The sequence below is a fragment of the Pristiophorus japonicus genome, unplaced genomic scaffold (assembly GCF_044704955.1).
Source record: "Pristiophorus japonicus isolate sPriJap1 unplaced genomic scaffold, sPriJap1.hap1 HAP1_SCAFFOLD_910, whole genome shotgun sequence".
NCBI lineage: Eukaryota > Metazoa > Chordata > Chondrichthyes > Pristiophoridae > Pristiophorus > Pristiophorus japonicus.
In genome coordinates, this window is record NW_027254836.1 from 63,683 (window position 1) to 76,125 (window position 12,443).

The following is a 12,443-nucleotide window of genomic DNA, read 5'->3' on the forward strand; positions in this document are numbered from 1 at the left end:
GCGTTCGAGCGGCACTGGTAGAGGGTCGGTCTCCGAGGCTGAAAGGTGGGACCCGCCGTCGGACGGTGGGGGGAGGGGGGTCTCGGGGGGGCAGAGTCGGCGGTGTCAGGTTGCGAGCGTTGGCGGGAGATGTTGGGGTGCGGGGAGAAGCGTACGCCAATCGCTCCGCGTGTTCGGTCAACCCCACCCCCCACCCGTCTCGTGCCCGGCTCCGCCCCCCTCACCACCCGCCCCCCCCCCCCCCCACCGAATCCTCCCTCCTGGCGAGAGGCGGGCACGGTGGGCCGCGAAGAGCTAGCCAGGTCGGCGCCTGTGCATCAAAGAAAGGATGGTAGAATGCCACGTGGCAGGGGGGGCTGGTGCCCCGTGGGGTTCGCCCGCGGGGTGCTGGGGTGGGGGGGGGTGGGGGGCGGAGTGAGGAGGGGTTCGCGCGATCTACTTCTGGTTGCGTGCAATGGGCGATAGCGACCCTCGTCTCGTGGGCGGGGCGGTTTGCGTCGAGGCATTCGCCACTCCGCGCAGAACGTTCCCCCCCCCCCCCACACACCCTGCACCGCGGGACAATCGCCCCCCCCCCCATCCACTCCCCCACCGCCGCAAGCCACGCCAACTTACGTGGCACCCCGCCCCCTCCCCTCCCCTCCCCTCCCCCCCCCCCCCACTTCTTGTTGCTGTCGCCGCCGCCGTCTTCCGACTACGTCTCCGTCTTGCGGGGTGCCCCCTTCCCGCCGTTCATGGCCGTGGCCCCGCCCTCCGGCTTAGCGGCCTTCTTGGCGTCCGGAGCTTCCTCCAGCAGCTCGTGCAGCGAGGGTTCCCGGTACAGGGCGACTGCAAGACAAGATGGTCCGGGGATACCGGGATCGTCAGACGCCAACCACCAACAGCGGGAACTTGCATTGACATAGCGACTTTAAATGTGGCAAAACGACACGAGGCGCTCCGCAGTCGCGGCAGCACAGTGGTTATGTCACTGGACAGTGCCAGCCGTGGCTCAGTGGGCAGCACTCTCTCTCTCTCTCGCCTCGGAGTCAGAAGGTTGTGGGTTCGAGTCCCACGCCAGGGACTTGAGCACAAAAATCCAGGCCGACATTCCCAGTGCAGTGCTGAGGGAGCGCCGCACTGTCGGAGGGGCAGTACTGAGGGAGCGCCGCACTGTCGGAGGGGCAGTACTGAGGGAGCGCCGTACTGTCGGAGGGGTAGTACTGAGGGAGCGCCGCACTGTCGGAGGGGCAGTACTGAGGGAGCGCCGCACTGTCGGAGGGGCAGTACTGAGGGAGCGCCGCACTGTCGGAGGGGTAGTACTGAGGGAGCGCCGCACTGTCGGAGGGGCAGTACTGAGGGAGCGCTGCACTGTCGGAGGGGCGGTACTGAGGGAGCGCTGCACTGTCGGAGGGGCAGTACTGAGGGAGCGCCGTACTGTTGGAGGGGCAGTACTGAGGGAGCGCTGCACTGTCGGAGGGGCAGTACTGAGGGAGCGCCGCACTGTCGGAGGGGCAGTACTGAGGGAGCGCCGCACTGTCGGAGGGGCAGTATTGAGGGAGTGCCGCACTGTCGGAGAGGCACTACTGAGGGAGTGTCGGAGGGGCGGTACTGAGGGAGTGCTGCACTGTTGGAGGGACAGTACTGAGGGAGTGCTGCACTGTTGGAGGGACAGTACTGAGGGAGCGCTGCGCTGTCGGATGGGCAGTACTGGGGGAGTGCTGCACTATCGGAGGTGCCACTTTCGGATGAGACGTTAAACCGAGGTCCGGTCTGCCCTCTCAGGTGGATGTAAAAGATCCCACGGGCGGTATTTTGAAGAAGAGCAGGGGAGCTATCCCCGGTGTCCTGGGGCCAATATTTATCTCTTAATCAACATAACAAAAACAGGTTATCTGGGTCATGATCACATTGCTGTTTGTGGGATCTTGCTGTGCGCAAATTGGCTGCTGTGTTTCCCACATTACAACAGTGACTCCAAAAGTACTTCATTGGCTGTAAAGCGCTTTGAGACGTCCAGTGGTTGTGAAAGGCGCTATATAAATCCAAGTCCTTTCTTTCTAGTAAAGCAGACGTCTGCACTAACAATCCGGAGATGTGCGTTTAAATCCTACCAGGGTAGCTGGGGAATTTAAATTCGTCTTGTCAACGATGCCGACAACCCGTGAAAATTTTATCCGTCAAAATTTGACACATTGGGAGATATTAGGGCAGTAGACTAAAAGCTTGGTCAAAGAGGTAACAGAAAAGAAAGATTTGGATTTTTCCTAACAGCACTGTGGGAGCACTTTCACCACAAGGACTGCAGCGGTTCAAGATGGTGGCTCACTACCAGTTCTCAAGGAGCAATTAGGGATGGGCAATAAATGCCGGCCTTGCCAGCGACGCCCACATCCCAGGAACGAATTTTTTAAACGGTTACAACCATTTGGTTGGGATACCTCATGGGGAACCCATGGAACTGAATTGCAATCACAGCCAAGGCCTTTGCAAGAGGGCGGGATCAAGGTGGATGCGGAGAAGGTGCAAATCGAGCGCGTTTTCTTTTTACCTTCGATGAGTTTGGGTAGAAAATGCGCTGCTCGCTTTGTCTTCTTCACCCTGTTGCCTTTCATGGTCTGGCCTTCCTTATTGATGCCCAGGTACCAGGACCTCCCAGATTCCCGCTGCCGGTACACGACTGAGGAGTAGGTCACGTAGTAATTCTCAAACACACACTCCTTGAACTTACATTCCGGGGTGAAATGTTCCTGCGGAGTTTAGAACAGGTTCAGTATGCTTTCTGACCCCAGTGTTATACAGTGACAGGCCTGTACCCCCCAGTACTGTACACCAGTGTTATACAGTGACAGGCCTGTACCCCCCAGTACTGTACCCCAGTGTTATACAGTGACAGACCTGTACCCACCAGTACTGTACCCCAGTGTTATACAGTGACAGACCTGTACCCACCAGTACTGTACCCCAGTGTTATACAGCGACAGACCTGTACCCACCAGTACTGTACCCCAGTGTTATACAGCGACAGACCTGTACCCACCAGTACTGTACCCCAGTGTTATACAGTGACAGGCCTGTACCCACCAGTACTGTACCCCAGTGTTATACTGTGACAGACCTGTACCCACCAGTACTGTACCCCAGTGTTATACAGTGACAGACCTGTACCCACCAGTACTGTACCCCAGTGTTATACTGTGACAGACCTGTACCCACCAGTACTGTACCCCAGTGTTATACAGTGACAGACCTGTACCCACCAGTACTGTACCCCAGTGTTATACTGTGACAGACCTGTACCCACCAGTACTGTACCCCAGTGTTATACAGTGACAGACCTGTACCCACCAGTACTGTACCCCAGTGTTATACAGTGACAGACCTGTACCCACCAGTACTGTACCCCAGTGTTATACAGTGACAGACCTGTACCCCCCAGTACTGTACCCCAGTGTTATACAGCGACAGACCTGTACCCACCAGTACTGTACCCCAGTGTTATACAGTGACAGACCTGTACCCACCAGTACTGTACCCCAGTGTTATACAGTGACAGACCTGTACCCACCAGTACTGTACCCCAGTGTTATACAGCGACAGACCTGTACCCACCAGTACTATACACCAGTGTTATACAGTGACAGGCCTGTACCCACCAGTACTGTACCCCAGTGTTATACAGTGACAGACCTGTACCACCAGTACTGTACCGCAGTGTTATACAGTGACAGACCTGTACCCACCAGTACTGTACCCCAGTGTTATACAGTGACAGACCTGTACCCACCAGTACTGTACCCCAGTGTTATACAGTGACAGACCTGTACCCACCAGTACTGTACCCCAGTGTTATACAGCGACAGACCTGTACCCACCAGTACTGTACCCCAGTGTTATACAGTGACAGACCTGTACCACCAGTACCGTACCCCAGTGTTATACAGTGACAGACCTGTACCCACCAGTACTGTACCCCAGTGTTATACAGCGACAGACCTGTACCACCAGTACTGTACCCCAGTGTTATACAGTGACAGACCTGTACCCACCAGTACTGTACCCCAGTGTTATACAGGGACAGACCTGTACCCACCAGTACTGTACCCCAGTGTTATACAGTGACAGGCCTGTACCCACCAGTACTGTACCCCAGTGTTATACAGCGACAGACCTGTACCCACCAGTACTGTACCCTAGTGTTATACAGTGACAGACCTGTACCCACCAGTACTGTACCCCAGTGTTATACAGTGACAGACCTGTACCCACCAGTACTGTACCCCAGTGTTATACAGTGACAGACCTGTACCCACCAGTACTGTACCCCAGTGTTATACAGCGACAGACCTGTACCCACCAGTACTGTACCCCAGTGTTATACAGTGACAGACCTGTACCCACCAGTACTGTACCCCAGTGTTATACAGTGACAGGCCTGTACCCACCAGTACTGTACCCCAGTGTTATACAGCGACAGACCTGTACCCACCAGTACTGTACCCTAGTGTTATACAGTGACAGACCTGTACCCACCAGTACTGTACCCCAGTGTTATACAGTGACAGACCTGTACCCACCAGTACTGTACCCCAGTGTTATACAGTGACAGACCTGTACCCACCAGTACTGTACCCCAGTGTTATACAGCGACAGACCTGTACCCACCAGTACTGTACCCCAGTGTTATACAGCGACAGACCTGTACCCACCAGTACTGTACCCCAGTGTTATACAGTGACAGACCTGTACCCCCCAGTACTATACCCCAGTGTTATACAGTGATAGACCTGTATCCACCAGTACTGTACCCCAGTGTTATATAGTGACAGGCCTGTACCCACCAGTACAGTACCCCAGTGTTATACAGTGACAGACCTGTACCCACCAGTACTGTACCCCAGTGTTATACAGTGACAGACCTTTAACCACCAGTACTATACCCCAGTGTTATACAGTGACAGGCCTGTACCCACCAGTACTGTACCCCAGTGTTATACAGTGACAAACCTGTACCCACCAGTACTGTACCCCAGTGTTATACAGTGACAGACCTGTACCCACCTGTACTGTACCCCAGTGTTATACAGTGACATACCTGTACCCACCAGTACTGTACCCCAGTGTTATATAGTGACAGGCCTGTACCCACCAGTACTGTACCCCAGTGTTATACAGTGACAGACCTGTACCCACCAGTACTGTACCCCAGTGTTATACAGTGACAGAACCGTACCCACCAGTACTGTACCCCAGTGTTATACAGTGACAGAACCGTACCCACCAGTACTGTACCCCAGTGTTATACAGTGACAGACCTGTACCCACCAGTACTGTACCCCAGTGTTATATAGTGACAGACCTGTACCCTCCAGTACTGTACACCAGTGTTATACAGTGACAGACCTGTACCCACCAGTACTGTACACCAGTGTTATACAGTGACAGACCTGTACCCACCAGTACTGTACCCCAGTGTTATACAGTGACAGACCTGTACCCACCAGTGCTGTACCCCAGTGTTATACAGTGACAGACCTGTACCCACCTGTGCTGTACCCCAGTGTTATACAGTGACATACCTGTACCCACCAGTACTATACCCCAGTGTTATATAGTGACAGGCCTGTACCCACCAGTACTGTACCCCAGTGTTATACAGTGACAGACCTGTACCCACCAGTACTATACCCCAGTGTTATACAGTGACAGGCCTGTACCCACCAGTACTGTACCCCAGTGTTATACAGTGACAGACCTGTACCCACCAGTACTGTACCCCAGTGTTATACAGTGACAGAACCGTACCCACCAGTACTGTACCCCAGTGTTATACAGTGACAGAACCGTACCCACCAGTACTGTACCCCAGTGTTATACAGTGACAGACCTGTACCCACCAGTACTGTACCCCAGTGTTATACAGTGACAGACCTGTACCCACCAGTACTGTACACCAGTGTTATACAGTGACAGACCCGTACCCACCAGTACTGTACCCCAGCGTTATACAGTGACAGACCTGTACCCACCAGTACTGTACCCCAGTGTTATACAGTGACAGACCCGTACCCACCAGTACTGTACCCCAGTGTTATACAGTGACAGACCTGTACCCACCAGTACTGTACCCCAGTGTTATACAGTGCCAGACCTGTACCCACCTGTACTGTACCGCAGTGTTATACAGTGACAGACCTGTATCCACCAGTACTGTACCCCAGTGTTATACAGTGACAGACCTGTACCTACCAGTACTGTACCCCAGTGTTATACAGTGACAGACCTGTACCCACCAGTACGGTACCCCAGTGTTATACAGTGGCAGACCTGTACCCACCAGTACTGTACCCGTGTTATACAGTGACAGACCTGTACCCACCAGTACTGTACCCCAGTGTTATACAGTGACAGACCTGTACCCACCAGTACTGTACCCCAGTGTTATACAGTGACAGACCTGTACCCACCAGTACTGTACCCCAGTGTTATACAGTGACAGACCTGTATCCACCAGTACTGTATCCCAGTGTTATACAGTGACAGACCTGTACCCACCAGTACTGTACCGCAGTGTTATACAGTGACAGACCTGTACCCCCCAGTACTGTACCCCAGTGTTATAGTGACAGACCTGTACCACCAGTACTGTACCCCAGTGTTATACAGTGACAGACCTGTACCACCAGTACTGTACCCCAGTGTTATACAGTGACAGACCTGTACCCACCAGTACTGTACCCCAGTGTTACACAGTGACAGACCTGTACCCATCAGTACTGTACCCCAGTGTTATACAGTGACAGACCTGTATCACCAGTACTGTACTCCAGTGTTATACAGTGACAGACCTGTACCCACCAGTACTGTACCCCAGTGTTATACAGTGACAGACCCGTACCCACCAGTACTTTACCCCAGTGTTATACAGTGACAGACCTGTACCCACCAGTACTGTACCCCAGTGTTATACAGTGACAGACCTGTACCCACCAGTCCTGTACCCCAGTGTTATACAGTGACAGACCTGTACCCCCCAGTACTGTACCCCAGTGTTATAGTGACAGACCTGTACCACCAGTACTGTACCCCAGTGTTATACAGTGACAGACCTGTACCCACCAGTACTGTACCCCAGTGTTATACAGTGACAGACCTGTACCACCAGTACTGTACTCCAGTGTTATACAGTGAAAGACCTGTACCCACCAGTACTGTACCCCAGTGTTATACAGTGACAGACCTGTACCCACCAGTACTGTACCCCAGTGTTACACAGTGACAGACCTGTACCCCCAGTACTGTACCCCAGTGTTATACAGTGACAGACCTGTACCCACCAGTACTGTACCCCAGTGTTATACAGTGACAGACCTGTACCCCCCAGTACTGTACCCCAGTGTTTTACAGTGACACACCTGTAGCCCCCAGTACTGTACCCTGGCTCTATTTGCCCTTACTGGCTTGTTTTTCCCATTTGAATGTCGTTGCCTGGAGATTTGTAATGGGCTGTTCATAGCACTGTTCTCTCATTGCTGCATCAGAGTTCCAAGATACGTTATTGGCTTGTGATACGTGGGATGTGGTGGTAGCTGGGATTTGAAATGACAGCTCCCGATATTCCTCTCCTCGTCGCCTGTGAAACTATGTTTTCCCAGCCACAAAGGAGATGAAAGGGAGCAATGTCAGCAGGTTGCGTTTTCTTGTCTGAGTCAGGAGGTCGTGGGGTCAAGACCCAGTCAAGAAACTTGAGCCCATAATCCAGGCTGACTGTCCCAGTGCAGTACTGAAGGTGCGCTGCACTGTCGGAGGCTCTGTTGGTCATCTCAAAGCGCTTTACAACCAATGAAGTACTTTTTGGAGTGTAGTCACTCTTGCAATATGGGAAACGCGCCAGTCAAAATGCGCACAGCAAGCTCCCACAAACAGCAATGTGATAATGATGCAGATCATCTGTTTTAGTGATGTTGGTTGAGAGATAAATATTGGTCCCAGGACACCGTGGAGAACTCCCCTGTCACTGTATAACACTGGGGTCTTTCACACCCACCTGAGAGAGCAGATCTCAGTTTAATGTCTCATTCAAAAGATGGCACCTCCGACAGTGCGGCGCTCCCTCAGCAGTGCCCCTCCGACAGTGCGGCACTCCCTCAGCACTGCCCCTCCGACAGTGCGGCGCTCCCTTGGCACTGCCCCTCCGACAGTGCGGCACTCCCTCAGCACTGTCCCTCCGACAATTAGCGCTGCCCCTCCGACAGTGCGGCGCTCCCTCAGCGCTGCCCCTCCGACAGTGCGGCGCTCCCTCAGCGCTGCCCCTCCGACAGTGCGGCGCTCCCTCAGTACCTCTCCTCCGACAGTGTGGCACTCCCTCAGTACCGCCCCTCCGACAGTGCGGCGCTCCCTCAGTACTGCCCCTCCGACAGTGTGGCACTCCCTCAGTACCGCCCCTCCGACAGTGCGGCGCTCCCTCAGCGCTGCCCCTCCGATAGTGCGGCGTTCCCTCAGCACTGCCCCTCCGACAGTGCGGCGCTCCCTCAGTACTGCCCCTCCGACAGTGCGGCGCTCCCTCAGCACCGCACCTCCGACAGTGCGGCGCTCCCTCAGTACTGCCCCTCCGACAGTGCGGCGCTCCCTCAGTACTGCCCCTCCGACAGTGCGGCGCTCCCTCAGTACTGCCCCTCCGACAGTGCGGCGCTCCCTCAGTACTGCCCCTCCGACAGTGCGGCGCTCCCTCAGCACCGCACCTCCGACAGTGCGGCGCTCCCTCAGTACTGCACTGGGAGTGTCAGCCTGGATTTATGTGCTCAAGTCTCTGGAGTGGGACTTGAACCCACAACCTTCTGACTCAGAGGCGTGTGTGCTGCCCAGTGAGCCACAGCTGACACTGTCATTCTGGGCAATCTATGGCTCGCTCCCATTGAAGGCGAATATATCCTTCTTGTGATGCGGGGCGCAGAACTGAACGCAGTTACTCCAGATGGGGGTCTGAGCAAGTCTCTGTACAACTGAAGCATCCCTTTGTATTCAGGCCCCCCTTCTGGTTATGGCCATCATTCCATTAGCCTTTGTATGTTTTGTGTCCCTGCCTGCGAGTGTTTAATGGTTGAAAGGTCAGCGAAATTCAACAGCATTACCATCGCCGTATCTCCCACCATCAACATCCTGGGGGTCACCATTGACCAGAAACTTAACTGGACCAGCCACATAAATACTGTGGCAACAAGAGCGTGTCAGAGGCTGGGTATTCTGCGGCCAGTGTCTCACCTCCTGACTCCCCAAAGCCCCTCCACCATCTACAAGGCACAAGTCAGGAGTGTGAGGGAACACTCTCCACTTGCCTGGATGAGTGCAGCTCCAACAACACTCGAGAAGCTCGACACCATCCAGGACAAAGCAGCCCGCTCGATGGGCACGCTACCCACCACCTTCAACACTCACTCCCTCCACCACCGGCGCCCCCTGGCTGCAGTGTGTACCGTCTACAAGATGCACTGCAGCAACTCGCCAAGGCTTCTTCGGCAGCACCTCCCAAACCCGCCACCTCTACCTCCTAGAAGGACAAGGGCAGCAGGCACATGGGAACACCACCACCTCCACGTTCCCCTCCCAGTCACACACCATCCCGACTTGGAAATATATCGGCCATTCCTTCATCGTCTCTGGGTCACAATCCTGGAACTCCCTCCCTAACAGCACTGTGGGAGCACCTTCACCACACGGACTGCAGCGGTTCAAGAAGGCGGCTCACCACCACCTTCTCGAGGGGCAATTAGGGGATGGGCAATAAATGCCGGCCTTGCCAGCGACGCCCACATCCCATGACCGAAAAAAAAAAGAAGCGGACACCTGGGAGATGCGAGTGATCGCACAGCGTGGTTTAAGTTGAATCTGAGCCACGCCAGTGGCTCCCATAAGAACATAAGAAATGGGAGCAGGAGTCGGCCATTCGGCCCCTCGAGCCTGCTCCGCCATTCAATAAGATCATGGTCTGATCTGATCATGGACTCAGCTCCACTTCACCGCCCACTCCCCATAACCCTTCACTCCCCTATCGCTCAAAAATCTCTTTATCTCCGCCTTAAATATATTCAATGACCCAGCCTCCACAGCTCTCTGGGGCAGAGAACTCCAAAGATTCACGACCCTCTGAGAGAAGAAATTCCTTCTCATCTCCATCTTAAATGGGCGACCCCTTATTCTGAGACTATGCCCCCTCGTTCTAGATTCCCCCCACGAGGGGAAACATCCTCTCTGCCTCTACCCTGTCGAGCCCCCTCAGAATCTTATACCTTTCAATAAGATCACCTCTCTGCCTTCTAAACTCCAATGAGTGGAGGCCCAACCTGTTCAACCTTTCCTCATAAGACAACCCCTGCATCTCTCGGCGGGAACCCTAGGCTTTTCTTGTCAGAAGGAAAATAAGAACGTGAAGCAGGGGGAGAGAGACGGCAGGCCTTCGCTGAGCCAGCGGCCTCTGTGGGAGGAGAGACGGGTTCCTCTCACGCGTTTATTCGCAGCTTTCCCTGCTGTGCCTGACCCAGTTCTGAGGGCCCATCGGGGACTGCGAGCTGCAGGTGAGAGACGAAGGCATCAGTCAGGAAGTTGTCCTGCGGGCTGAGACAGAATGAGGGCAGTTCCACCGCTCCGCCCCAAACCGCTTAACTCTTTGCCCCTCAGTAGCGGGGGGGGTGCGTGTTTCTGACAGCACACCGGGCTCACACTCAAGTGTCGAAACCTTCTGGTGTGCAGTGTGAGCCCAGACTGCCCCCCATACACACACACACACACACACACACACACACCGCGAGGTTTAATTTATACTGATCGAAGGGAGAGATGGTAAAGCAATAGTTTCCATCGTGAACATATAATATATACACAAACCAAATGTGCAAATTAAATTATCAATATATCGCTGAGCGACATTTTGATCTGAATAAATAAATTGAGACTGTTCATTTCCTGCCCAACCTTTCAATTGATGAAACAATCGCAGAAAAACCCAAGTAATATTATTGAACAATGTAATTATTTGTAATAATCCTTTAAGTCTTAATCATGAGGCAGTGACCAGTGGGGTGCCGCAGGGTTCAGTGCTGGGACCCCAGCTATTTACAATATACATTAATGATTTAGTCGAAGGAATTGAATGTAATATCTCCAGGTTTGCAGCTGACACTAAGCTGGGTGGCGGTGTGAGCTGTGAGGAGGATGCTAAGAGGCTGCAGGGTGACTTGGACAGGTTAGGTGAGTGGGCAAATGCATGGCAGATGCAGTTTAATGTGGATAAATGTGAGGTTATCCACTTTGGGGGCAAAAACATGAAGGAGATTATTATCTGAATGGTGACAGATTAGTAAAAGGGGAGGTGCAACGAGACCTGGGTGTCATGGTGCATCAGTCATTGAAGGTAGGCATGCAGGTACAGCAGGCAGTAAAGAAAGCAAATGGTATGCTGGCCTTCATAGCAAGAGGATTTGAGTATAGGAACAGGGAGGTCTTGCTGCAGTTGTAAAGGGCCTTGGTGAGACTACACCTTGCGTTTTGTGTGTAGTTTTGGTCTCCTAATCTGAGGAAGGACATTCTTGCTATTGAGGGAGTGCAGCGAAGGTTCACCAGACTGATTCCCGGGATGGCAGGACTAACCTATGAGGAAAGACTGGATCGGCTAAGCTTATACTCACTGGAATTGAGACGAATGAGGGGGAATCTGACAGAAATGTCTAAAATTCTGACGGGATTGGACAGGTTAGATGCAGGAAGAATGTTCCCAATGTTGGGGAAGTCCAGAACCAGGGGTCACAGTCTAAGGATAAGGGGTAAGCCATTTAGGACCGAGATGAGGAGAAACTTCTTCACTCAGAGAATTGTGAACCTGTGGAATTCTCTACCACAGAGAGTTGTTGGGGCCAGTTCGTTGGATACATTCAAAAGAGAGTTAGATGTGGCCCTTACGGCTAAAGGGATCAAGGGGTATGGGGAGAAAGCAGGAATGGGGTACTGAGGTGAATGATCAGCCATGATCATATTGAATGGTGGTACAGGCTCGAAGGGTCGAATGGCCTACTCCTGCACCTATTTTCGATGTTTCTATGTTTCTCTGTTTCTATGTTAGTATGGACACTTGCTGGATTGTCGGTTTTGCTCATTTCGGGCGGTAATGGCAGGCAGGACGGTAACATTTGCGCCCAGGAACAGTTTGCGCCTCAGTCCGCAAAATTCGTCAGCTGGGCCCTGAGTGTGGGGCGGTGTGCTAAAGGTGGCGTTACACACCTCTCTCAGGGCGCAAGGCCAGCTGAGCGGCTGAAAATCCCGAGCTAAGCAGCTGGCCTCGAAGGAACTCTGTGAGAGGCCTAGGGTGGGTGGGGGGTGAAAAACCTGAAAAAAAAATCCCAAAACATTCCCAATAAATAACTCACAACATAAATCGCCCAAGAAATGAAATAAAAGCCGAGCACACTGACCTG

General features: G+C 53.4%; 1 protein-coding gene across 1 annotated transcript in view; it reads right to left on the reverse strand.

Moving 5' to 3' along the window:
- Positions 1 to 694: 694 nt before the first annotated feature.
- The window catches only part of LOC139257827 (fibroblast growth factor 14-like), a 31,010-nt gene continuing 19,261 nt past the window's right edge, over positions 695 to 12,443 (reverse strand). The window contains exons 3-4 of the mRNA XM_070874629.1: positions 2,531 to 2,729; positions 695 to 828 (exon numbers count right to left, since the gene is read on the reverse strand). Of these exons, the coding sequence (XP_070730730.1) occupies positions 695 to 828; positions 2,531 to 2,729 (333 nt within the window). The remainder of the gene's footprint in view (positions 829 to 2,530; positions 2,730 to 12,443) is intronic.